The sequence below is a fragment of the Puma concolor genome, chromosome B4, assembly GCF_028749965.1.
Source record: "Puma concolor isolate L17-30 chromosome B4, mPumCon1.1.hap2, whole genome shotgun sequence".
NCBI lineage: Eukaryota > Metazoa > Chordata > Mammalia > Carnivora > Felidae > Puma > Puma concolor.
The window spans coordinates 39,514,305-39,540,608 of record NC_141673.1 but is presented as its reverse complement, the minus strand read 5'-3'; the positions used below and the strand labels follow the sequence as shown (position 1 = coordinate 39,540,608).

The window sequence follows — 26,304 nt, the reverse complement described above, 5'->3', positions numbered from 1 at the left end:
ATTTGAAAAGCTTCAGTCCTAGAGTTGTTCAAAAGCGACCCCTAAAAGTTACTGCCTTTAGTTATATATAGGATAACCCATCCAATGGAGACTATGCAAAGATTAAGGATAGAACATCACTTATCTTAAATCGAGAGTTTCTTACACAATATTACTAGTTTTTAAAAGTAATTTGTATAACAAATTTATGAATTACAAACGCCTCAGAACTTTCCCTGCATGGAAGGAAAAGGAAAACCATAGAGTAAGGCCATGTCCTCTTTTCTAACATCATCCACATTTCAAATATCCTATCTTATCATTAGGTCTTACATTCTAATTATTGGTTTGGGAAATACAGTCATCAGACTCATATTACTTAAGTAACTAAGAAATACATTTAAATATCATCTCTCCATCTAATCATCTAATAATCATAAGTATGTTTAATTTTTAAGACCTCCGAAAGTAGCAACTCTGTCCTTAATAATCTAACCTGATTGTTGAATAACTGTCATTCAAGTGTTAAAAAAAAAAAAAAAAAAAAACATAATAAATGGAAAAAAATAAGCTGAAACTGTTAAATAAGTTATTCTATACAGGTATAAATATACATATATCTTTGTTTTTAATGACTACTTTTCAATAAAAAAGTCTATTTTTAAACTATGGATGTAGTTTATTAAAAAGTTAACGAATGGTGTTTGTTCGAAATAAGAAAGCAAGCAAATTTTTATTATTTTTCCCTCACTTTAGCAATGTAAGCAGTTTACACAAAAACAACAAAGGTTTGTTTTTGTTTTTTACTATTTTTAATGTTTGTTTATTTTTGAGAGAAAGAGAGCGAGCAAGCAAGGGAGGGGCAAAGACATGAGTACAGAGGATGTGAAGCAGTCTCTGTACTGACAGCAGAGAGCCTGATGCAGGGCTCAAACTCACAAACCAGGAGACCGTGATCTGAGGCGAAATCAGAGGCCTGACTGACTGAGCCACCCAGGTGCCACAAAAACAGCAAAAAGTTTTAAAGAACTGATGGTATGTAACCAAGGTCTAAAAGAAAATTGCAAGGAAAATTACAAAAGGGTTTTTCTGTATGTTTTTAGGGCTGTATTCTCATCAAAGATTACTATGAAATCACATAATTTAAACTTAAAAAGTGGTGAGTAATAAGAAAAGAAAATGTGTAACAGATTGGAAAAACTGTCTTTGTTCACAGAGGACATGATCATCTATGTAGAAACCTGAAAAGAACCAAAAACTACAAAAAATGGCAGAAAATATAGCAAGGTTGCAGACTACATGATTAATATAAAAAACCAGGGGTGCCTGGGTGGCTCAGTCAGTTAAGCTTCTAACTTCGGCTCAGGTCATGATCTCACAGTTTGTGGGTTCAAGCTCCACGTTGGGCTGTGTGTTGACAGCTCACAGCCTGGAGCTTACTTTGGAATTTGTCGCCCTCTCTCTGCCCCTCCCCCGCTCACACTCTATCTCTCAAAAATAAATAAATGTTAAAAAAGTTTTTTTTTTTTTTAATTTTTTTTTTTCAACGTTTATTTATTTTTGGGACAGAGAGAGACAGAGCATGAACGGGGGAGGGGCAGAGAGAGAGGGAGACACAGAATCGGAAACAGGCTCCAGGCTCCGAGCCATCAGCCCAGAGCCTGACGCGGGGCTCGAACTCACGGACCGCGAGATCGTGACCTGGCTTAACCGAGTCGGACGCTTAACCGACTGCGCCACCCAGGCGCCCCTAAAAAAGTTTTTTTTAATCCATCATTTCCCATAAGCCAGCAATGAACAAGTGGAATTTGAAATTAAAAACACAATACATTTACATTAGCATCAAAAAAAACCTAGATACCAAATACAAATCTAACAAAATATATATAATATCTATATGAGGAAAACTACAAAACTCTGATGAGAGATGTCAAAGAACTAAATAATGAAGAGATATTCCCCATTCATGGTTAGGAAGACTCATCACTGTCAAGATGTCTGTTCTTCCCAAATGATCTATAAATTCAATGAAATACCAGCAAGTATTTCATAAAATTTATATGGAGACACAAAAGACCTACAATAGTCAACACAATACTGAAAGAGAAGAACAAAGTTGGAGGACTGACACTACCCAACTTGAAGACTTACTATAAAGCTACAGTAATCAAGACAGTATGCTACTGTTGAAAGAACAGATGGACAGGAGCAATGAAATAGTGAGCCCAGAAATAGATCTACATAAATACAGTCATGCAAAGGAGCAAAAGCAATACAATGGAGCAAAGACAGTCTTTTCAACAAATAGTGCTGGAACTACTCGACATCCATATGCATAAAATGAATCTAGACATAGACCTTACAACTTTCACAAAAAATTAATTCAAAATGAATCACAGTATACAGAAATAAAACCGTAAAACTCCTAGAAAATAACAGAGAAAACCTAGATGACCTTGGATTTTGCAATAACTTTTTAGATATGACACCAAAGCCACAATTCACGAAAGAAATAAGTGACAAGCAAGACTTCATTAAAATTAAAAATTTCAGGGTGCCTGGGTGGCTCAGTCAGTTAAGCATCTGACTCTTGATTCTGCTCAGGTCATATCTCAGGGTTCATGAGACAGAGCCCTGCACAGGGCTCTGCACTGACAGCATGGAGCCTGCCTAGTATTCTCCATCCCTCTCTCTCTGTCCATCCCCTGTTCATGCGTGCGTGTGTGTGTGTGTGTGTGCACGCCCGCACATGCATGCTCATGCATGCTCTCCGCTGAATAAACTTAAAAATTTTTTAATTAGATTAAAATAAAAATTTCTACTCTGAGAAAGATACTGTCAAGAAAATGTAAAGATAGGGCGCCTAGGTGTTAAGCATCCCACTTAGGCTCAGGACGTCCTCACAGTTCATCCTGTGATGATCTCACAGGTCATGGGCTCGAGCTCCACGTCAGGCTCTGTGCTGACGGCTCAGAGCCTGGAGCTTGCTTCGGATTCTATAACTCCCTCTATCTCTGCCCCTCCCCCGCTCATGCTGTGTCTCTCAAAAAATAAATATTTTTTAAAAAATTAAAAAAGAAAAAAGAGGGGCGCCTGGGTGGCTCAGTTGGTTGAGCGTCCGACTTCAGCTCAGGTCACAATCTCCTGGTCTGTGAGTTCGAGCCCCGCATTGGGCTCTGGGGTGACGGCTCAGAGCCTGGAGCCTACTTCCGATTCTGTGTCTCCCTCTCTCTCTGCCCCTCCCCCATTCATGCTTCGTCTCTGTCTCAAAAATAAATAAATGTTAAAAAAAAAAAAAAAAAGAAAAAAGAAAGAAAAGACAAGCTAGACTGGGAGAAAACATTTACAAAAGAAAATATAAAAGACTGTTTTATCTAAAATATACAAACTCTCCAAATGCAGCAATAAAAAAACAACCCAAAAAAACAAGACCTTAACAGACACTTCACCAAAGACATACAGACAGCAAATAAGCATATGAAAAGATGCTTATCATATGCCATCAGGAAAAAGCCAATGAAAATAAGACACCACTATAGGGGTGCTTGGGTGACTCGGTCAGTTAAGCATCTGACTCTTTCCGCTCAGGTCATAATCTCACAGTTCGTGGGTTTGAGCTCTGCATGGGCTGTGCGCTGACAGTGGGGAGCCTGCTTGGGATTCTCTTTCCCCTCTCAGTCTCTCTCTCTTCCCCTTCCCCACTTGTACCTATGCTCTCCAGCTCTCTCTCTTGCGATAAACTTAAAAAACAAAAAATACATAATTAAAAAAAAAAAGAGGAGTGCTTGGGTGGCTCAGTCATTAAGTGTCCAACTTGGTATCAGCTCAGGTAATGATCTCACGGTTTCATGAGCTCGAGCCCCACATCAGGCATCAGACTCTGCTGACATTGAGAAGCCTGCTTCTCTGTCTCCCTCTCTCTCTGCTGGGCCCCCACCTGTGCAGTCTCTGCCTCTCTCAAAATAATTAAAAAAAGAAAAAAAAAAAAAAAAGAAGATACCAGTACACACCTATCAGAATGGCCAAAAAAATACCTAACAGTGTTAAGGTTATGGAGCAATTGGAACTCTCATTCATTACCGGTTGAAACACAAAACAGTACAGCCACAATAGAAGACAGTTTAACAGTTTCTTAGAAAACTAAACATATACTGGTGCAGCCACTCTGGAAAACAGTATGGAGGTTCCTCAAAAAAATTAAAAATAGAACTACCCTACGACCCAGCAATTGCACTAGTATTTTATTTATCCAAAGGATATAGGTGTGCTATTTCTTTTTTTTTTTTTTTTTAATTTTTTTTTTCAACGTTTATTTATTTTTGGGACAGAGAGAGACAGAGCATGAACGGGGGAGGAGCAGAGAGAGAGGGAGACACAGAATCGGAAACAGGCTCCAGGCTCTGAGCCATCAGCCCAGAGCCTGACGCGGGGCTCGAACTCCCGGACCGCGAGATCGTGACCTGGCTGAAGTCGGACGCTCAACCGACTGCGCCACCCAGGCGCCCCAAGGTGTGCTATTTCAAAAGGGCACATGCACCCCAATGTTTATAGCAGCACTATCAACAATAGTCAAAGTATGGAAAGCGCCCAAATGTCCATCGATGGATGAATGGATAAAGAAGATGTGGTATATGTATACAATGGTATATTACTCAGCAATCAAAAAGAATGAAATCTTGCCATTTGCAACTACGTGGATGGAACTGGAGGGTATTATGCTAAGTGAAATTACTCAGAGAAAGACAAAAATCATATGACTTCACTCATATGAGGACTTTAACAGGCAAAACATATGATCATAAGCAAAGGGAAACAAAAATAATATAAAAACAGGGAGGGGGACAAACCATAAGAGACTCTTAAATACAGAGAACAAACGGAGAGTTGCTGGAGAGGTTGTGGGTGGGGGGGATGGGCTAAATGGGTAAGGGGTATTAAGGAGGACAGTTGTTGGGTGTTATATGTAAGTGGTGAATCGCCAAATTCTACTCCTGGAATCATTATTACGCTATATGTTAACTAACTTGGATGTAAATTTTTAAAAAATTCGTTTAAAAGGGGGTGGGGGGGGAATAAAGTAATACCAGGAAAACTGTGTCTTTCCCTAAGATATTCCAGTGACATACGGTGGAGTTAGAGAATAAAATACAAAATAAGTGAATAAACTAAAAAAAAGAAAACTATACATACTCTTACCATTCAATCCATCAATCATGCTCCTTGGTATTTACCTAAAGAAACTGAAAATTTGGGGCACCTGAGTGGGTCAGTTGGTTAAGTGTCGATTTTGGCTCAGGTCATGATCTCACGGTTCGTGAATTCCAGCCCCATGTCAGGCTCTGTGCTGCCCCTCCCCTGCTCACACACTGTCTCTCTCCCTCTCAAAAAATAATAAAAAACATTTTAAAAATTAATTAAAAAAAGAAACTAAAAATTATGCCCACACAAAAAACTGTACACGAGTATTTATAGCAGCTTTATTTATAATTGCCACAACTTGGAAGCAACCACGATACTCTTTAGTAAGTGAATGGGTAAAGTGTGTTACATCCAGACAATGGAGTATTATTCAACACTAAAAAGAGCTCTGAAAAGATATGGAGGAAGCTTAAATGCATATTAAAAGTGAAAGAAGCCAGTGTGAAAAGACTATATACTGTATGATTCCTATTATATGACATTTTGGTAAGGATAAAGCTATGGATAGTAAAAAGATTAATGACTGCCAAGTGTTGCGGGGGGAGGGTCTGAATAGATGGGGCACAGATGACTCTTAAGGCAGTAAAACTACTCTGTATGATACTATAACAATGGATACATATCATTACACATTTGTCCAAACTCATAGAAAGTACAACACCAAGAATGAACCATAATGTAAAATACAGACTTGGGGTAATATCGATGTGTCAGTGTAGGTCCATCAATTGTAACAAATATACCAATCCGGCAGAGGATGCTGAATATGGGGGAGCCTATGCATGTGTCGAGAAAGTAGATATACTGGGTATCTCTTTATCTTCTATTCAATTTTGCTGTAAAACTAAAACCAAAATATAACTAAATGGGTATTTAATTTTAAGTTAAAATGCCTATCTTATGGGGGGTGCCTGGGTGGCTCAGTCAGTTAAGTGCCAGACTCTAGACTTTGGCTCAGGTCATAATTTCATTGTTCATGGGTTTGAGCCCTACATCGGGCTCCACACTGATATTGTGGAGCCTGCTTGGGATCCTCTCTCCAGTTCTCTGTCTCTCTGTCTCTCTCTCTGTGTCTCTCTCTCTCAAAATAAATAAATAAACAAACTTTAACAAAAAAGTCCATCTTAATGTGATACTATTACAAATTTTTTTTCTTGAACAAAAAAATTCCAATTAGTAAGAGTGAAAATTCTTCATAGAAAAATCAATGGGTTTCAAAATACCAAAAACAGCTTATTCAGGAGCACCTCGCTGGCTCAGTCCATAGAGCATACAACTCTTGATTTCTGGATCGTAAGTTCAAGGCCTGCATTGGATGTAGAGTGTACTTAAAATAAAGAAATAAGTAAACAAACAAAATTAAGTTTTGTTTAAAAAATAGCTTATTCAATTTCATTCTAAAAATTCCATTTTACATTTTAAAAGATGGGAGTTTCCTGAGATGCAAATGTTGCAAAGGAAGCAATTTACAAAACATCAAGATAACATCAATTACTTAGGCCTGACTCTTATACCTAAACAAAATTTTTGGCAGTTATTTTCTAGCATTTATGTTAAAATATTCTTTGGAATGAATAACTATTAAAAACTACAGTTCACAATAAAAAATGGCTATCATAAATTGAACTCCAAATTTTAAGTCTATCTCAAGATTTTGTGATGTTAGAGTAGAATCTAGGAGAAAGCAGTTTATATATGAAATCACTTATCAAGGCATGTACCACATTCTTAATAACCATTCTTAATTGTACACAGCAAGCAATGAGCTAAGTGTTGATGATACTAAGATAAGTAAACTCTTAAGGAAAACTAAGTTGAAAAAGAAAACATTACATTCAAATAGTCATGTCAGAACCAGCTATAGCCTCAAGTTGTTTTGTATTTGCTTTTTTAAACTTGAATTCAGCAAAATGAAGTGCTGAGAAATGTAAATGAAGTCTCTTTTCTCTAATTAATGTACCATCTAAAATATTTCACCCATCTCAAAATCGAATCCCTTCTCTGAAAGAATGATGTGGATAGACTTCATTGACAGAGAAAAGGCTGCAATCAATATGCTAGAAACATAGGACCTATGTTCTGTGTCCAGAAGATGGAAGTGGCTTCTCTGAATTCAAATCTATTGCCATCTAGAAATGCAGCCGGGGCGCCTGGGTGGTTCAGTCAGTTAAGCATCGACTTTGGCTCAGGTCATGATCTCACAGTTTGTGAGTTCGAGCCCCACGTCAGGCTCTGTGCTGACAGCTTAGAGCCTGGAGCCTGCTTCAAATTCTATGTCTCCCTCTCTCTCTGCTCCTCCCCCGCTCATGCTCTGTCTCTCTCTCCTTCAAAAATAAATAAAAACATTAAAAAAAATTTTTAAAAACAATGAAGCCAGGCAGAAAGAAAGCACTTAATGTTTACTCTATGGCATCTCATTGAATCAATAAAAAATGAGCATCCCTTCCTAAGGATCTTTGGAAACTCAAAGATAGATTTGATTCTTTGTGAAAACACTTGATCAGATAGTGGAAACCCACATAAAAAACCAAAAACGTGGACAAAAAAGTGATATGATTAATATTTTAACACAAACACGTTCTAATGGATATCATCAAATAAGCAATAGTATCTTCTCAAAGCTTTACATACACGTTATAAAGTTGTACCCATTTTGCAAAAATACCATCAGTAACCAAAGTATTTTTTGGTGCTTTTCTTTTGGAATTTCCATTAGAGCTTTGGCACATACTTCTGAAAAACGGTTCATTTGATAAACATTTATTCATCACCTCATTTGTGTTATAACTTCTTAATAGTAACAAATGTTTGTCACTTGAAGGTAGATGATAACTTTTTTAAAAATCACCCCTGGTCATCTGGGTAACTCAGATGATTAGGTTAAGTAACATAATTATTATGTGATCAAAAAATGAAATGTTAGAATCCTAAATGCATGTTGATTAAATGAAAGTAACTAGTGTAAAAAGGCTTTATATTGTAGCATTCCAACTATATGACATTTTGGAAAAGGCAATACTACAGAGACAGTAAAAACATGAGTAGTTGCCAGGGGAAGGAAGGAAATATGAACAGGTGCAGCACAGAGGATTTTTAGGACAGTGAAAATATTCCCCATGATACTCTAATGGTAGATACATGACATTATGCATTCAACAACCCCCCCCCAAAAAAAACTGTACAAAGAGTGAACTCTAATGTCAACTATGAATTTTAGTTAACACTGGTTCATCAGTTGTAACAAATGTACCACACCAATGCAAGATGTTAACAGGGAAACTGGGGACTGAGAGAGAAATGGGAATTCTCTACTTTCCACTCAAATTTCTGTATAAATGTAAAACTGGTCCAACATGTTACTAGCAACTAATGTGAGTCGTTCAGATGATCTAGAGTAGAACTTTGAAAGTAATATCAAATCAAACCACCATTTGTGGTGGTATCCCTCTACAGAGTGTTTGAAAATTCAGATTTTTTAGTATATACTTTCAATTATGAACCTTCTAATTAATGTAATTAATTAAGATGTAATTCTGTCAAAGTTCAAGGAGAAATTGACAAGCCAAAAGCAGTAAACATCAGTATATCTTCTAAGAAAACAACATATCAAACAAACCAGAAATAAGTAAGGTTAAATGATTTGAAACACAATTTGGGAGATCGGCTAAATAGAAAATATTTAGAATTCTATACCCAGAAAATACACCATCTTTTCAAATACTCCTGGGACATCTACAGAAACTTCCTATGCATTAGGTCATGGAGAAAATCTCAACAAGAAAGACTACACAAAGAACATTCCAACAACAAAATCTCCTTAATTCTACCATCCAGAGATAATCACTGTTAACCAGTGCATGGATATCTTTCCAAACCTTTGCTATGCCTCTGACTCTTGCATGTACCTTTTAGCTCAAAATAAGCAGGAAAGAGAAAAAAAACTCTTAAAACAAAATATTTAAATTAAAAACCTGAAAGTTAAGTTAAATATAAGGATGTCAACTGTACTCAGGCTAGTACTAAAAAGTGACACCAACCCTACTATAAACTTGGAAGCCCAGGAAAAAAAAATCCAGAGGCAAAGTTGGCAACTAATTCTTCAAATGAGAAATTCAGTATGGCATATTATCTCTGTACTTCCACTTTTCCCATCTAACACAGGAATAGCACTGACCGCCCTGGAGTTTTTCTAAAATTTACCAAGTTAATACCCATAAAGGACTTAGAATAGTGCCGGTCCAGTGAGCATGCAAATGTTATCTATTTGTTAACATGGCTTGCTTATCCTGCAAGGCAAATGCTCTTTTCTTTACCTACAATCAAAATAGTAAGATATTCTAAAAACCAGTTTGCAGCGTAAGTGATTTCTGGTTTAGTTACTGTCATTGAAATTATCATGTAACTGGTAATAACCTCCCCTAAACATTCCAACTGAGGACAGTAACAGTAAATTAAACAAGACATATAGCACATTAATGAACTATATTCTACCATACTGTTCTAATGGTTTCGCATACAATGTCTCCCCAGCTGGTGGTGGACAACCTCCCAACTCATTCCCTTACCATGTTCTCCCCTGTGACCTCTTCTATACATCAGTGCCCAGTAGCTAGCTGATCTTGTTAAAATCCTGGTGTCACAAATATGAACACATCCTCCTGGTAGTTCTCCTATAGGCTAACATATCAAGCCTAAAATTTTCAGCCCCGTTTTTAAGACCCTCCAAAATTCTGCTTCCTAATTTCTCTATTATTACTTCCTAATATAACCCTTTATTCCAATCAGCTTGCTAACTCTCACCATTGTACCTCTACCCATCCTGCTCTCTTAGTCTGAAACATGACTCTCCTCTTCATCTGTCCGTTTCTTACAGTCCTTCAAGATCAGCTCAAATCTTACACTCCCTCCACAAAACTTCTTAGACCATTCAGTCTTCTAGGGATCTACCACTTCTCTCTACTAACAGCGGGGCATAACATTTAACACTTTATTATACATTTCTTTTTTAATGGTTCAAAGTTATCTTACACAATCTTATTTCTCCAAATCAGATTATAAATTGCTCAAGGACAAAACGATGAACTAGAGTTCATCTAAATCCTGAGAGTGCTCCAAACAGAACAGATGTAACCATTCAAATGCCCCAAAGGCCTACTTCAGTGTCTAACATGTAATATGTACTAAGACTGTAGTAAATGTATTATAGCTGTATCAGAACACCCAAATCATGAAGCACCTGGGTGGTTCAGTAGGTTGAGCTTCTAACTCTTGATTCTGGATCAGGTCATGATCTCATCATTCATGGGATCAAGCCCTGCATTGGACTTTAGGCTGACAGTGCAGAGCCAGCCTGGTATATTTTCTCTCTCTCTCTCTCTCTCTCTCTCTCTCTCTCTCTCTCTGCCCCTTCCCCGCTCACATGCTCTCTCTGAAAAATAAATAAATAAATAAATAAATAAACTTAATAAAAAACCAAATTGTGAAATATTCTGCTGCCATTAAGAATAACAACACAATGGGGCACCTGGTTGGCTCACAGAGGACGTATGACTCCTGGTCTCAGGATCACAAGTTCAAGTCCCATATTAGGTGTAGAGATTACTAAAAAATATAAACTTTTTTAAAAAAAGAATAACAACACAGCTATATCTCTACTGGCATACTAACATGTTCACAAGATACTGAAAACAAAAAGGTTTAACAGTATTTGTAGAATGATTAAATTTCTGGATATATATTTTTTGTGTGTATGTCTAAATATATACTCAAGAATTGCATACCAAAACTATAAAGTAACAGTTACCACTAGACAGTGGGAATTATGTTTATGAAATAAAATATATGTAGCAATTAACATCTCTTTCAAAAAGCTGTTTAATTTTTTTATCTCTTTCAAAAAGTTTAAAAGGAAATAACATGCATGATAGAGTCATATTTAAGTTTATAAAAATGTACATAGGATATAATTCTATTGCTTAAAAATAAAAATGGAAAAACATGTCAAATTGACATATCTATAGCTAATCTTTGCACAGTCCTGTTTTTGCTATTTTATTTTTAATTTTCTACAAAATAAGTGGGCATTATATTTATATCATCAAAAATAAAGAAACACTATTCCTAAAAGATAGTTTTGAGAAGCACTTGGTTTCCTCTAAGATAACAGAGAGAAGGGATGAAGGGGAAAGGGAAAATCTGTGGAAGTTGAACAAATAATATGTGAGAAAAGTTTCAAAGGCATTGCTCACCCTTTAGCACCTGTATTCCAAGCATCTATATTGCAGGTTAACTCAAAGAATGTGGGAATGGAATAAACACCAGCTTTTAAATCAAGTACAGGGCAAAGTCTAAACCCAGGGACAATATTAAACTATAAACTTCTCCATGGTAACAGTACAGAATCTGGCCATTTAGTATCATCAGAGCCCCCAACTCCACTCCATCCTGCTCCTCTAAAAAAGTCATTCCCAAATCTACAGTACAGAATTATTTTCATAATAAAGAGAATTACTTGGGTACAACTTTGTTTAAAGGCTATCCTCTCATCTCTTTTCAACCCACATGGAAACTTGAATTTATTTATTCTATTATATGCACATAATTTTTAAAGGACTTTGTATTGTTTACTATCCTTGGATCCCTACCTTCAAACAAGAAAATCCTCCTAATGACTTCAAGCTAGACAGGCAAAAATTTTTCATTCCAGAAGGTGTCAGAGTTATTGTATACATGTATGGACAGAGGAAGGAAATACCTAGCCAACAATACTAACAGAGAACAGCAGAATAAAGTCTGAATTCCTTGGCATGGCATTTAAATCCATCCCAATTGGTCCGTATCATTCTTCTTCAGCTGTTCTCCATTCTCTCTCCACCATGAATTCTCTGCACATCAAAGTTTCCTGTTAGAACATATCCCTCCCTCTTTCCACAATGATAACCAATGTATGTGCATCGGCACGCAAACAAATCTGCAGTCAAATCCAAGTTCTGTCAGTATGGCCTTTGGGCAAGTCACAACTTCTTTGAGGCATCTTGTAAAATGAGAAATATCTTTTTTAAAAAAAAAATTTTTTTTTATGTTTTTATTTATTTTTGCGACAGAGAGAGACAGAGCATGAGCAGGGGAGGGGCAGAGAGAAAGGGAGACACAGAATCGGAAGCAGGCTCCGGGCTCTGAGCCGTCAGCACAGAGCCCAATGTGGGGCTCGAACCCACAGACTGTGAGATCATGACCTGAGCCGAAGTAGGACACTTAACCGACTGAGCCACCCAAGCGCCCCGAGAAATATATTTTTAAAATCTACCTGGTGAGTTAATGTGAAGGTTAAAAATAATGCAAGGAAGGGGCACCTGGGTGGCTCAGCTGATCGAGCGTCCAACTTCAGCTCAGATCATGATCTCATGGTTCATGAGTTAGAGCCCCACATCAGGCTCGCCTCTGTCAGCTTGTCAGAGCCTGCTTCAGATCCTCTGTCCCTTTCTCTCTGCCCCTCCCCCACCTGCGCTCCCCCCAAAATAAAAAATAAGTATTAAAAAAAAGAATGCAAGGAAACCTTCCCACTCAGTGCTAAGCATACAGGAGGTATATATATATACATATATATAATATACTGCTATTATTTCCTGGCTTTGTGCCCTCACACATGCCATTCTCTTTACCTAGAATGTTACCATGTTTTCCCTCCCCCCTTGGGAAATCCTTCATACCAGTCTAGTCATAGGGCTTAATACTGCTTTATCCTATATAAAGCCCTCCTTGACTCCCTCATGTAATTGATGGCTCCCTTTTATTAGCTAGTTCAGTACTTTGCTCTTTTATCCATCATAGTTCTTATTATACCAAATTCTATTTATCTGTTATGAACCGAATATTTGTGTCTCCCCAAAATTCCTATGTTGAGATCCTAATCCCCAATGTGACAGCTTTAGAAAGTGGAGTCAGGTCATGAGGATGGGGCCCTCACAAATGGGATTAGTACCCTGATAAAAGAGATCCCAGATATCTCTCTCACCCCCTCCACCATGCGAGGACAGAGTAAACCAGGAAGCAGGCTCTCTCACCAGACATCAATTCTGCTGATGCCCTGGACTTCTCAACCTCCAGAACTGTGAAAAATATCTTTCTGATGTTTATAAGCCACCCAGTCTATGGTATTCTGTTATAGCAGCCTGAGCGAAGAAATTATCTTTTTCTCTGAGAGAAGACTGAAAGTTCATTAAAGACTGGGGAGTATGTAATTCATCTTTGTATCATCCAGCACTGAAGCTGGGGCACAAAGCAGGCACTCAAATGTTTCTGAGTAAACCAAGTAAACGAGAATCTAACAAAACTGCTGTAGCATCAAAGGGCGAGGAATGACAGGGGCAAATATTACAGAGGAGTCAAAGAGGTTGAAAGTAGAAAAGCCAGGGGCACGTAGGTGGCTCAGTTAGTTGAGCATCAAGAGTTCAGCTCAGGTCGTGATCTTGAGGTGAGTTTGAACCCCACATTGGGCTTGTTGCTGTCAGCACAAAGCCCACATCTGATACTCTGTCCCCCTCTCTCTGCACCTCCCTGACTTGCACTCTCTCAAAAAATAAACATTTTTAAAAATTTGAAAAAAAAGCCGCAGCTATCTCATTTGGCCATTAGGAAGTCACAAGCAACCTTGAAGAGATCAATTTCAATTAGGTAGCAGGAAATGAGCAAGGTAATGGGGGTGAGCACATGAAAACAAGGCCTTTAAATTGAGCAATTAAGAAAAGTTAAGTGGAAGGTAAACCAGAATTAAGAGAACATTTCTTCATGGCAAGATGAACCAAGAGGGAGAGGCCAAGTATTTAAGAAAGAAAGAAAAAAAATAGGCAAGATTTACATAGTAAGCAGGGTACAGTTAGCTCTGGAGGACAGAGGGTAGGTGTGTGCTATACTCAGCTAAAGGGAAGAAGGCTGAGGATAAATTTTCCAGCTCAAAGCATTGTTATGTAATTTTCTAGTATCAGTGAAATACCTCTCAATCCATCCATTCCTTTCCTTTTCTGCTACCATTGCCCTAGCAATCAGTATATTTTTTAGTATTAATACACTCTTAAGAAAGTATTCTCATCTCTAGTGACATCTGCTCCCTAGTCCTTTTCCATCTCATTACTTGATCTTATCAAGCCACCATTTCACATATTTTGGACAGATGAATGTGGATGTGCACATAAACGTACAGATAGATGTATCCATGTGGGTATATACATATACACTAAAATATTTGTTGAGAAAACTGGATTTGTTCCAATGCAACTGATACATTAGGAAGTTGAGCATAATACTAATGTTGCATTTGCATTATGTCCAACTGAAAGAAACACTAATAATGCAACACAGATAATGCAACAAACACAGTGTCCCAGAAACACACAGAATGCACACATCTCAAACATCTGCCAGTTCACTCCTTGTGTTACAAGCCATACCCATCCACATGTGGTGTTACAGTTTCAGTCCAATTTCAGATAACCCTTCCTCCAACACTTCACAAATTGCCACCCTTTTAACACCCACTATAAGCAAACTCAGGTCTGTTTTGAGGTTAAGTGTCATAATCAACGTAGCATTTATGCATTTCTTAATCATTTAACATGTGTAAAATTGTGCTGCTAGTCTTAAGTTTGTATCTTTTTACATGTGACTGAAAACATTTTGAGTGTTATGCCCCTACACTCCATTTTTCTATATGTCCTGTACTTTTGTGTGATTTTGCATATATGATGAGTTTTAGGAACTTTTATGTTGAGTTATAACTTACGCTTATAATTACTGCAGCTCTAATTACCAATTTCCCAATGAAATCAAAGACTACAGAGAAGATTAAAAAAAAAAAAAAAGAAAAATGGGCTTCCCTCACAATTATCTGAAGGTCCTAGTACCTATGAGACACTTTGAAAGACCCAAACGCTTGTCTTGAAGAATGTTTCAGGAAACAGAATACATGAAAAGAAAAAACTATATTGCTGTTTATCTTAAGACAACTTACTTATCTGCCAATCAGCAGGTACATAATAGGGAGAAGTAGTAGTAGAGTCCTTTACCAATGAAGTGATGCCTAAGTATTTTAATATCAAGTAACACATACATATCCATCCCTAAAGACAGAAAGTATAATGGTAGTTGCCAAGGGATGGGGGAGGGTTGAATGGGGAGTTACTGTTTAACAGGTATAGAGTTTCAGTTTTACAACAGGGAAAGAGTCATGGAATGGATAGTGATGATGGTTGCACAATAATATGAATGTATTTAATACCAATGAAAGTACACTTAAAAATGGTTAAGATTTTATATTTTTATCATTTTACCACAATACAAAAAATAATAATAATCCCTATATTATACACCAGAAACTAATCATTTAAAAATCCATACTTATTTTCGAAGAGTAACACCATAAAAATACTCATGATTAAATACTAAATACACAAATCTATATGATGTGATTCCAATTTTTATGTAGATACAGAAAAAAAAATCAGAAATAAGAATAAGATAACAGGTGATGTTTCTCTACCTCTTCTTGTATTTCCACAAGGAAAAACACATTAGTTTTAACAGAAGGAAAAACTAAAGATTATATAAGTTTGGTGTGGATCGACTTTTGCTTGGTTGCACTATAGGATGTCAAGAAGTCTTGTCAAGAACGTGAAACACAGGGACACCTGGGTGGCTCAGTCGGTGACGTGTCTGACTCTTGGTTTCAGCTCAGGTCATGATCTCATGGTTCCCGGGATTGAGCCCTGTGTGTGGCTCTGAGCTGATAGCACAGAGCTTGCTTGGGATTCTCTCTCTCAACCTCTCCCTCTCTCTCTGCCCTTCCACTACTGTGCTCTCTCTCTCTCAAATTAGATAAACTTTTTAAAAAAAAACTATTTAAAAAAAGATGATCACAGAATAAACATTTATTATCCAATTTTCACATGCGAAGTTTTGAACTTGGAGCAGTTTCTACCTTTGAGGTATACAATTTTGTTACTTTAAGAAATTAAATATTCTTACAATATCATTCAGACATGGTGCCTAGCATATTTTTAAGTAACTCAAGGAGAACATGATAGATGGCTAAGGCTTGACTCTATACCAGTAGGTGTATGGCTATGAACACAAATGCCTGAGATTTAAACTGAAAGCTCCCTCAGCGATAACCAAATACTTTAAGAATCAATTAGCTAGCTAAGAATGCCTATGGATTTAATATGTGAGAGTAGTAAACAAAAGAGAAAAAGTCATACACTTGGGAATATTTTGATAAGATAGAAAAAAAATCTGTTTTAAGAGTGTTAACTAATTATTAAATACATTTAAAAACATAATTATACACTTTCTCTTAAATATATGTAAAAATGAAAAATGAGGGGTGCCTGGGTGGCTCAGTCAGTTAAGCATCTGACTTCGGCTCAGGTCATGATCTCACAGCTTGTGAGTTCGAGCCCCACTGGGCTCTGTGCTGACAGCTCAGAGCCTAGAGCCTGCTTCTGATTCTGTGTCTCCCTCTCTCTGCCCCTCCTCTGCTCATGTACTCTCTCTCTCTCTCTCTAAAACAAATACACATTAAAAAAAAAAAAAAAAGAAAGAAAGAAAGATGAATGAAAGTGAAGTTTAAATTATATATTAAGTGTTAGAGGTTTTTCTTTTTTTTTTTCTGTTGTCTAGGCTTCTAACAAAATCAGGACAAGAAGCAAGGCAAACACAACATTTTGCACTAACTATATGATATTACCTAAATGTTTAGGGTGCTTTGAATTTCCAAGTAGCTCAAGCTGTCTCTGTTAAAATGTCTATGAAGTTTTTAATTAACAGGAAAAAAATGAATTTTCAACATCCCAATAAGAAATTTCCATTAGACATCAACAATTAGTTATCACTATAACCTACACAGTAGCTGTAATTTACCATTTTAAGAACATTTTTAACACTATTTTGATTCATGTAACAATCCTGTTAGATAATCGGTATCACAATTTCATTTGACAGATCAGGGAACCAGTACAGGACATTAAGTACACTCAAACTTCAGAATTACAAGACTCACTTAAGAAAATGTTAAAACTCTGCAGTCTCGGGTAACCCCTCCCTGTTCCCAGACTGAAGTGGATCCCAGAAATCTGCATTTTAAATAAACAATGCAGGTGATACTGGTACAGGTTGTCCCCATCCCCATCCCCTCCCCCCCAGCCACATCTTTTAAGACACTGATTTAAGTAACGTGACTAAGGTTTTAGGTGGTTTAATACTCCATTTTTACTTTGAATCAAAGTTCCCAAATGTTTAGATAGTAGAGCTTTGCAGATCTCCATGAAAGACATGTAAAATTTTAAATAAATTAGAAATTTTGCATTCAGTTAAATTAAATACCTCTTATACTAAACTCCTATACTACAAACAAGTGGTAGTAGGTGTCTAAGTTTTAAGAAACATAAAACCAAGGTGCCTGGGTGGCTCAATTGGTTAAGCATGTGACTCTTAATTTCAGCACATGTCATGATCCCAGGGTAGTGGGATCGAGCCCTGGAAAGATTCTCTCTCCATACACCTGGGTGCCTCAGTCAGTTAAGGGTCCGATTTCAGCTCAGATCATGATCTCACAGTTCATGGGTTTGAGCCCCTCATGGGAATCTGTGCTGACAGCTAGGAGCCTGGAGCCTGCTACTTAGGATTCTGTGTCTCTCTCTCCCTCTCTCTCTCTCTCTCTCTCTCTCTCTGCCCCTCCCTGGTTCGCACTCTGTCTCTCAAAAATAAACATTAAAAAAAATCTTTTAATTAAAAAAAAAAGATTCTCAATCTCTTCCTCTGCCCCTCTCCCCCACTCACTCTCTCTCTCTCTAAAATAAAAAAAAAAAAAAAAAATACGGGGTGCCTGGGTGGCTCAGTCAGTTAAGTGTCTAGCTCCTGGTTTCAGATTAGGTCATGATCTCACAGTTTGTGACTTCAAACCCCATGTGGAGCTCTGCACTGACAGAGTGGAGTCTGCTTGGGATTCTCTCCCTCCCTCTCTCTCTGCCTCTCCCCTGCTCATGCTCTCTCTCCCAAAATAAATAAATAAACAAAAAAAAAATTTAATAAAATAAATTTAAATAATATCCAGGCTTTTAACAACAAAAAAACAAAAAACTGAGAAAATGCTACAATTATTTCATGTTCTCTGTGAAATGCAGGAAAAGCTGACACTGAATTATTTGACTCTGCTGCATTTTATACGGTGGGAAGATAAAACTTAGGTTCCATGGGTTCTAAATACATAATGAAAAATTAAGATGAAAATATAAAAGCACTCAGAGCACAATTTTGTGAATATACCAAAAATCCATTGAACTGAATATCTTAAAGGATTAATTCTATGGTATATGAATTTTATCTTACTTTTTAAAAAGAAAAAAAGCACTCAGAAGATTTCAAACTCCTATATTTGCCAATCATTTCAAACTTCTAAGACATGTATTAGTATTACTATTAAATAGCATAATTATTTTCTGGCCTATATCACAGGTGGTAAAAACCAATGTAGAAATAATAAAGAACATAAATAAAGCCACCAACTTGATAGCGATTTTAAATAAGAATTCTGATGCCACTGTTCCTGTTTATTTGCTGCCAATTTTTCCCAATAAAGTCCCACCTTATCTGCCTTTCATTATAGGGCTAGTCTCAAATTTATTAGTAATATAAATGACTAATTTTACATTTTACTCCTAAAATAATCTTTGTCTTTCTTAAACTAGGTATATAGTATATAATACACTGAAATATAAAACAGTTATTAAGCACAAGGTTTTAAAAGCAGACTATCTCTACTCTGCTTCTTACCGTGTAGGTAACTTCAGGCAAGTAAGTAACTTACTCTCTCTGCCCCATTTTCCCAAAGGGCTGTAGTGAGAATTAAATGCACCAACACATGTACAGTGCTCAGAACAGTGCCTAGCACTTAATAAGCACACCATAAATGTCATCTACTTAGTTACATAATTATTTTTATGGAAAAAGATCTCTCAGCTTAGACAACTCATTATAAATCCTGATAATATTCCATTTTCAATTTACCTTACCAATGAGTTCACATTTAGGAAAACTGGGCTTAATATCTAAGTAGCCTTGGTGTTTATGCTATATCTACCCTATTCACAACAAGCCCAATTTTCTCCAACCCTGAGTCACTATTAGTTCCTCTTCTGACTCATCACATAGAAAGGTAGACAGTCTGGTATATAATGGGCATACCAAAGGCATTTCTTAATCTACCTGGATTCACATGGTTTACTTAGTCAAACTTGTCCCATATAATGTTCAACAAATACACTGAATAATTATGACTTAAAATTGTGCTCACTTAAAAATGCTCCTTCAAACTATGGAGTAGGTGTTTTAACTCCATCTTGACAGAAAAACAACATATCACTTATGTAAAAACAAAGATTCATATTTTCTGATCTAGCCAAAAATAGATTGTGCTGATGGCCTGATGTTCAAAATTTTGCCAAGGAAACTATAGAGGGTCAGAAGCAATCTCTGAGCCTACAAATTTGACCTTAATTTCTAATCAGTTCCTTTTACTCTTTTCTCCATTCAGAGGTTTAAATTATTTAAGATAACCTCTAATAAAAAGTTATAGAAAAAAATAAAAAGTTATAGGAAAACAAGCTACATATTGCAAAATTGGCTGATTCTTAAAAATTAATTCTTTTAATATTTTATTAATTAAAAATTAATTCTTAAAAATCCCGCTCTCCCAAGATGCACGCGCGCGCGCGCACACACACACACACACACACACACACACACACACACACACACACACTGAAAATACTGCTCTACCACATATTCACTTTCCATGTGATCCTGAGTCATTTAAACTCTTCAAGCCTCCATTTTCTCCTCTGGAAATGAGGATATAAAGAGAAACAGTAACTACCACATGGGATTGCTGTGAGCATTAATTAAAACATAAAGTACTGTAGCCAACCACTATGAAAATAGTAAGTTTCAATACGTGTTAACTTTGTATTTAAATCAAAATTTCAGTATCATTTGACCTTACCTATTGAAATACTTTATTAACCACCTCCGTTAACCCACTCATGCAAACCTATTCAATGGCAATAACTTCACAAGCACTCTGAAAACAGGGGTGGTACTGCCTAGGAACCCTTCCTCAACTATCCCCGTCTTCCTTAGGTTAGGTACCCTGCTCAGCCTGCATTAAACACTGTACTTACCACAGTTCCCTATATTACTTGAGAGGCCCTGTGGGCAAGGCCTGTGTCCTATTCATTTCTGTATCCCCAGACTGCAGCCCAATAGTTCTTAACCCTGACTCACAGTAGAATCACATGAGAAGCTTATCAAAATATTGATGCCTGGGATCCATCCCAGACCCATTAAATCAAAAGGGGCTCAGGGAGGGAGAGGGCAAGTATTCTGCATGAGGAGCATTTTTTTAAGATCCTCACATGATATTAATGCACTTCCACAATTAAGAACCACTACACTCAGATTTAAAACACCATAAGTATGTATACACGTATGTGTGAATGGATGTATAAATATATAGGTACAGAAATGTAAGTCTCAGCCCAAGAGCCTCATTACCAGTAGCTTCTCTCAGCCCCAATCACCTCTTGCCCCTCAACACAAAACTTTTTTTTTTCCAGATTTTTAAGTGATCTCCATACCCCAATGTGGGGCTCTAACTCACAGCCCTGAGATCAAGAGTCACATGCTCCACTGACTAAGCCAGCCAGGCACCTCTACACATAAAATATTTCTAATAAACAATTTGCTGTGTTAAGATGGCTTTTCAATTGTTAACTCAGTACTTAAGTTTTTTCATATAATTATGCCTTATCCTTCTTCCAGGATTATAGCCCTGCTCCTTGAGAATATACACTGCCTTACTCTTCTTGTTTTTTTTCCACAGCCCTTACCATACTGCCTGAACACAGACATGTAATAAAGATCTGACTGATCTAATAAACGTATACCAAAATTACTGGCAAGAACAGCCAAATTATCCAATTTGAGCTATCCCCCAAAAAAGTAGACAAAGTAAAAATTTAGGGAAAAAAACACTTTTTTAATCTCTAACTTGGTAATCAAGAACAACTAAAGTTTGTCTCACTAATAAGCATCTGTATATTTGCACTTTTTATTACAGTCATCACAAGTACTATCCCACCCAGCTTCCCATCCCCATCCATCACATCTAGTTTGAGACCTGCATCCTTGCTAATATTATCTTGTTGCTGTTTGTGATATCTTTAGTTGTTGTCAGGTAGCCTTTACAACAAATTTTATAATATTTTGTAATTAGTAAGATAAGTTAATGAAAGTCACAGTGAATGTGTCAAACAGATGTTTAATAAATATTTCCTGATGGAACTTAATGTTTATCAACCACAAAAATCGGCTTTTGCATGTGAATTATATGCTACTTTCCTAATAGAAACTTGGTTGAGAATACTGTCTGAAAACAAGAGTCTTTCTCAACATCACATATAATACAAGTCTATTTTTGAATGTTGACAGATTAATAATTGTCTGCTTTTCTGATATTTACACACCTGAAAACTTTATAAAATATGATATGACTTCTTAAACCAACAGTGCTACATTACACAAGAAACTCCATACCAACTGACATTCTCAGTGTTGAAACTACTAGGAGAAATGAATGGCACACAATTCTAAAAATACAACCTGAAGAATATAAAGATGGCCCATCTTTAAAGTTTTGTGTCATATATTTACCACTATTAAAATAATCTGAACGACTTAAGCTGTTTTTACGAAAATATGAGGAGGCACTCAACAAGTATGCCTGCTAATTAGGTACTGCGTTAAAACATTACCATGTTTTGTTGCGTCCTACAGCAACAGATAGAGCCATAGTTACCACAAAAAGAAAGCAGTCCTCAACTCTCTATTCAATAAAAAAGGTTCAAATTCCACAGACAAAAAAAATGGTACCCTGGGTTGTTTGTTTTTAAGGAAGATTAAATTTAGGAGTTGCCAACACCCAAACGAAAAACATTCCAGAGTATTAGACTCAATTGTAGTGGGGAGTGATCTACATTCTCAGCACTATGTTCCCTAACCCAAAGCAGGAGCATTAACAATGGATGTTTCTTAGGATCTCGCATGATACACCACACTTATTTCCCCCGGTAAACATAATGCTTGTTAAAAACAAAAACAAAAAAGGTACTGGAGAAGCAACAATTCTAGTACAAGCAGCCTGACAAAAAATAAAGTTTAACATCTGCCAAGATATTTCCCAAAATAAGACCCCTGTCAGATGAACAATGAGGAAAAGACTGAAAATGACTAATTCTTTTATTTGGACCATCAGCTACTTTTAAAAATAAAGTTGAGGAATGTAGCTTTTCCAGAGCCCTGTCTTTAGTTTCCCCTTAATCTTCATATTTTTAACAACAACAACCAAAAAAAAAAAAAAAAAACCCTAGAAATTTGATTACCACTCTCATGAATTCCTTTTAAAGCAATTTAATGAATAACAGATCTTTTGTGCAAGTAGCAAACCACAGAGGACAGTTTTGCTAGCTGATAAAATCTCGCTGAAACATGCATATAAAAATATACCCTTCAAAGACAAACTGTGATTTTCCAGGTATGGAAATCATATTAACACTTAAAAAGTTGGGTATGTTTGACATATACCCTAGCTTACTCTGAATGTTTTCACTTGAACCACAACTGAAGTTAGCATATTCTTATTAATTATTAACTAGGTATCAAAGTTGAATACATTACAAGGCCACGAGTAAAAAAAAAAAAAAATTTTTTAAGAGTAAAACCTAATGAGCCAATGGGAAAATGATACAACTTCTTTGGGTGAAACAAGGTTGTGGAATCACTTCCCAAAACTCGTGCACTTCTATTCAAGTAACCAAAATTTGCTTAGAAAAAAATTTTTTGAGGGTAGAGATAGGTGCGGTTACACACTAAGTAAAAATGTTTCACCACTCACTCCAATAGAAAGACGTTGCTGCCTGCAGGAATGTTGAGACTGCTCAAAAATACAAAACAAAAACAAAAACCCTACCACAAATGTTTTCCAGAATACGCAGAGCCAAATACTTAAATACACGGAAAGATCGTCTTAGCAAAAAGAACTGTGGGTTGCTACAGCATTCCTATTGTCCTAAATACCACTCAGAATAAACTGTACGCGCGCGCGCGCGCGTGTGTGTGTGTGTGTGTGTGTGTGTGAGTGATGGGGAGCGCTCTTCCCAAAAGCTAGCTTAGATATGAAACAGTGCATACACTCATTCAGATACACTCATCTTGGATACACTGAAAGATAAAGCTGTCTCGCATAGTGCTAAGGCCACGTTTCTTTACAGGTGCTATTAAACACTGTCAAGAGAAAAGAGATAAACAATCTGATAACTTCCGAGGGGCACGTGGGAAACTAAACAGCGTATGTCGTCATCACCATTAATCAATTTTTCTAACTGATGAAGCAGAAACAAACAACCCTAAGCGGGCAAGTCCTGGAACCACGAGTAGTCTTTCCACCAATGTAAAGAAGGATCCTAAATCGGAGACCTCAGCCAGGAAGCCTGAAAAGCACGTGTCCTACTTTGCGTTTGGGGAACTTCCCAGGAAGCATTTGCTCACAGTAAAACTCCATCACCCTCGGCCTGCATAACTCAGCGAAAGGATAAAAGTACGAGCTGGAGTGGGGAACCTCTGCCCCCCCGGGGCCCCGGGAAGCTCCCTCCGCGGCCCCCCGCCCGCTCACCTCTGCCGCGGGGATGTTGACCACGCCGGTGGAGCGACGCTTCTCGCGCAGCTTTCTTTTCTCGATCTGCCCCTTGCCCTTCCTGGCACTGGGGCCCGAGCTCTTGCCCTTGTCCTGGGCGCCGTCCCGCTCCTCGTCGTCGCCCCGGGCCGGCGGTGCCCCCGAGGCGGAGACCGCGGCCGCGGCGGTGGGAGGCGGCTCGTCCTCGGGCCGCCGGGGGCCGGGGGCGGAGCGGGGCAGCGCCGCGGGGCCCACGGCGCAGTTCACGCCCCCGGAGCCGGGGGCGGCAGGTGCGGCCGCGCCGCCCGGGAGGTTGTTGTTGAGCTCGTTGGCCGCGGCGGCGGCCGAGGTGCCCAAAGCCCCCGCCGGGGGCTTCCCGCTCGCGTCACTGCTGCCCCCGCCCGGGGCGGCCGGGCCCGGGGGGTTCTGCTTGGCGCGCATCTTCTCGCGCTTCGCCTTCCACTCCTCCAGGAAGTCGGTGGTGCTGCCGCCGCTGCCGCCGGTCCGGTAGCCACCGGTCGCCATATTCCCAGCGGGGCCGGCCGGGCTCTCACCTCAGGCCGCCCGGCCCGGCTCCGGCCGCCGCCGCCTCTGCCCTCCCGCGGCCCGGAGGATGCGAGGGAACGACCCCCGGGCGCGGGGGCGGCCGCGGCTCCCCCAGCGGCCGGCGGGTCTGAGGGGAAACACAAAAGGGGGCGGGGAAGGGAAGCGTTAAGGTCCTCGCCTGGCCTGAGGGGCTGCCCCCGCGACCCGTCTCGGAGCCCCCCGCCCCCGCACAGCGCGGCGACCAGTCCCCGGCGGCAAGTGGCTGCAGAGTCCCCACCCTGCAAAGTTTCTCCGACGCACCTACACGGCGGGCCCGGCGATCGCCGCCCCTCGAGGGGAGGAGAAAGGGACTGTCCCCACCCCCGACCCGCCCGCCCCATCCCCACCGGGGTCTGCGCCTGCGGCGGTAAGGGGACCGGGGCCAGACCCCGCCACCTGTCGGCTCGCCGCCTCTCCTGCCCCTCGCTGCGGCCACCGTCGGCCCAAGGTCCCCGCCACCAACACCTTCAAGCCTGGGCGAGGCGCGAAGCCCCTGGGCGGCTCGCAGAGGAGGCTGGACGCGCACACACACCAGTTGTCCAGCCGCTTCGGGAGGACGGGCGCGCGGGTCGAGCGCGGGCAGCCCCTTACCTGGGGGGAGTTTGGGGGGGACGAGGCGCGGGTCTGGGAGTCGGCGCCCAGGTGAGCCGACGCGGCGGCGCGGAAGGAGCTGCGGCAAACTCGCGGCCGGAGCTCGCGACTCTCCCCGGCCAGGAGGGAGGGAAAGAGGGAGGGAGCGAGGGGCGGGAGGGGAGCCGAGCGGCGCCGAAGCGCGGGCGGAAAGGGCCGAGACGGCGCGCGAGGGGCGCGGCGCGCAGTGGGGGGGGGGGGGGGGGGGTGCGTGCCCGCCGACGCCCCGCCCCCGTCGCTCAGGTGCGCGCCGCCTCGTCCAGCCCGCCGCTGCGGCCCGCCCCGCGCCCGCCTGTCCGACCGCACATTCCTGGGCTCGCGGCCCCGCGGCGGCTCCGACTCCGGGCGGGACGGCCCTCCACGCCCTTCACCCCGGTCCTGTTCTCCGCCTCCCCGTCTCCCACCACTCTTCCTTTTAAGTACAAGACATATTCTTCGAGGGAAAATCTCGAAGGCTGCTGGCCGAGGGGGAAAATGCAGTCAACTTGTGATGATTCAGGCCTGACTAGCCAGGATGGGAAAAGAGTCGCGCGTCACTTTTCCTGGTCGCTGCCCGCTTTTCAGATGTACCAGGGTGGCAGGCAGAAGAGCAGTAAAAAAAAAAAAGAAACAAACACAAACACTTCCTTCTGAGAAAAGTCTGTGGTCTCTGGGTGAAAGGGTCGGCTGAAAGAAGGAGGGGCTTACATCATCAGTGAATTATCAATTATCTTAGGCTTGCCGGAGAAAACTAAAAACTCATTTAGCCGGTGTATTGCATTGGCATCCCATTCCTATTTGGAATTCTCCTTTTAGCCGTGTCTCTACACCTCTTTACAGAGCGTGAATTTAGCAGCAAAGCTCCCTACCCAGTTATGAAAGCTGCGTTGATGCTGATTTCATGTGGGCTGGTGCCGTGATTGACTCTTACTTCTCTGTTCTCTTAACATACCAGGCAGTGTATCTTATCCTCAGATGCAAGTCATTTAACATTTCTGGATCAGGGCTGCGTGGACTGCCACTGTCCCACACCTGAAGGGACAGACCTCACTACATACAAGTGGGGTCAGGGCACATCATTGTCCTGGGCCACAAATGCCAGGTCACCATTTTGTAAAAAAAAAAAAAAAAAAAAAAAAAAAAATGTAGGCGAG

At 39.7% G+C, this 26,304-nt stretch overlaps 1 protein-coding gene across 3 annotated transcripts in view; it reads right to left on the bottom strand.

Moving 5' to 3' along the window:
* PAWR (pro-apoptotic WT1 regulator) overlaps positions 1-24,793 on the bottom strand; it is a 138,478-nt gene extending 113,685 nt beyond the window's left edge. For 2 of the 3 annotated variants that reach the window (XR_015253469.1, XM_086712748.1), the window contains exon 1: positions 23,957-24,793. Coding sequence is in view for 2 of the 3 variants with exons in the window: in XM_086712748.1 (XP_086568874.1) it covers positions 23,957-24,481 (525 nt within the window). In the remaining variant the exon portion in view is untranslated. The remainder of the gene's footprint in view (positions 1-23,956) is intronic. The other variant, XM_025926413.2, reaches the window with a different exon arrangement.
* Positions 24,794-26,304: the final 1,511 nt, after the last annotated feature.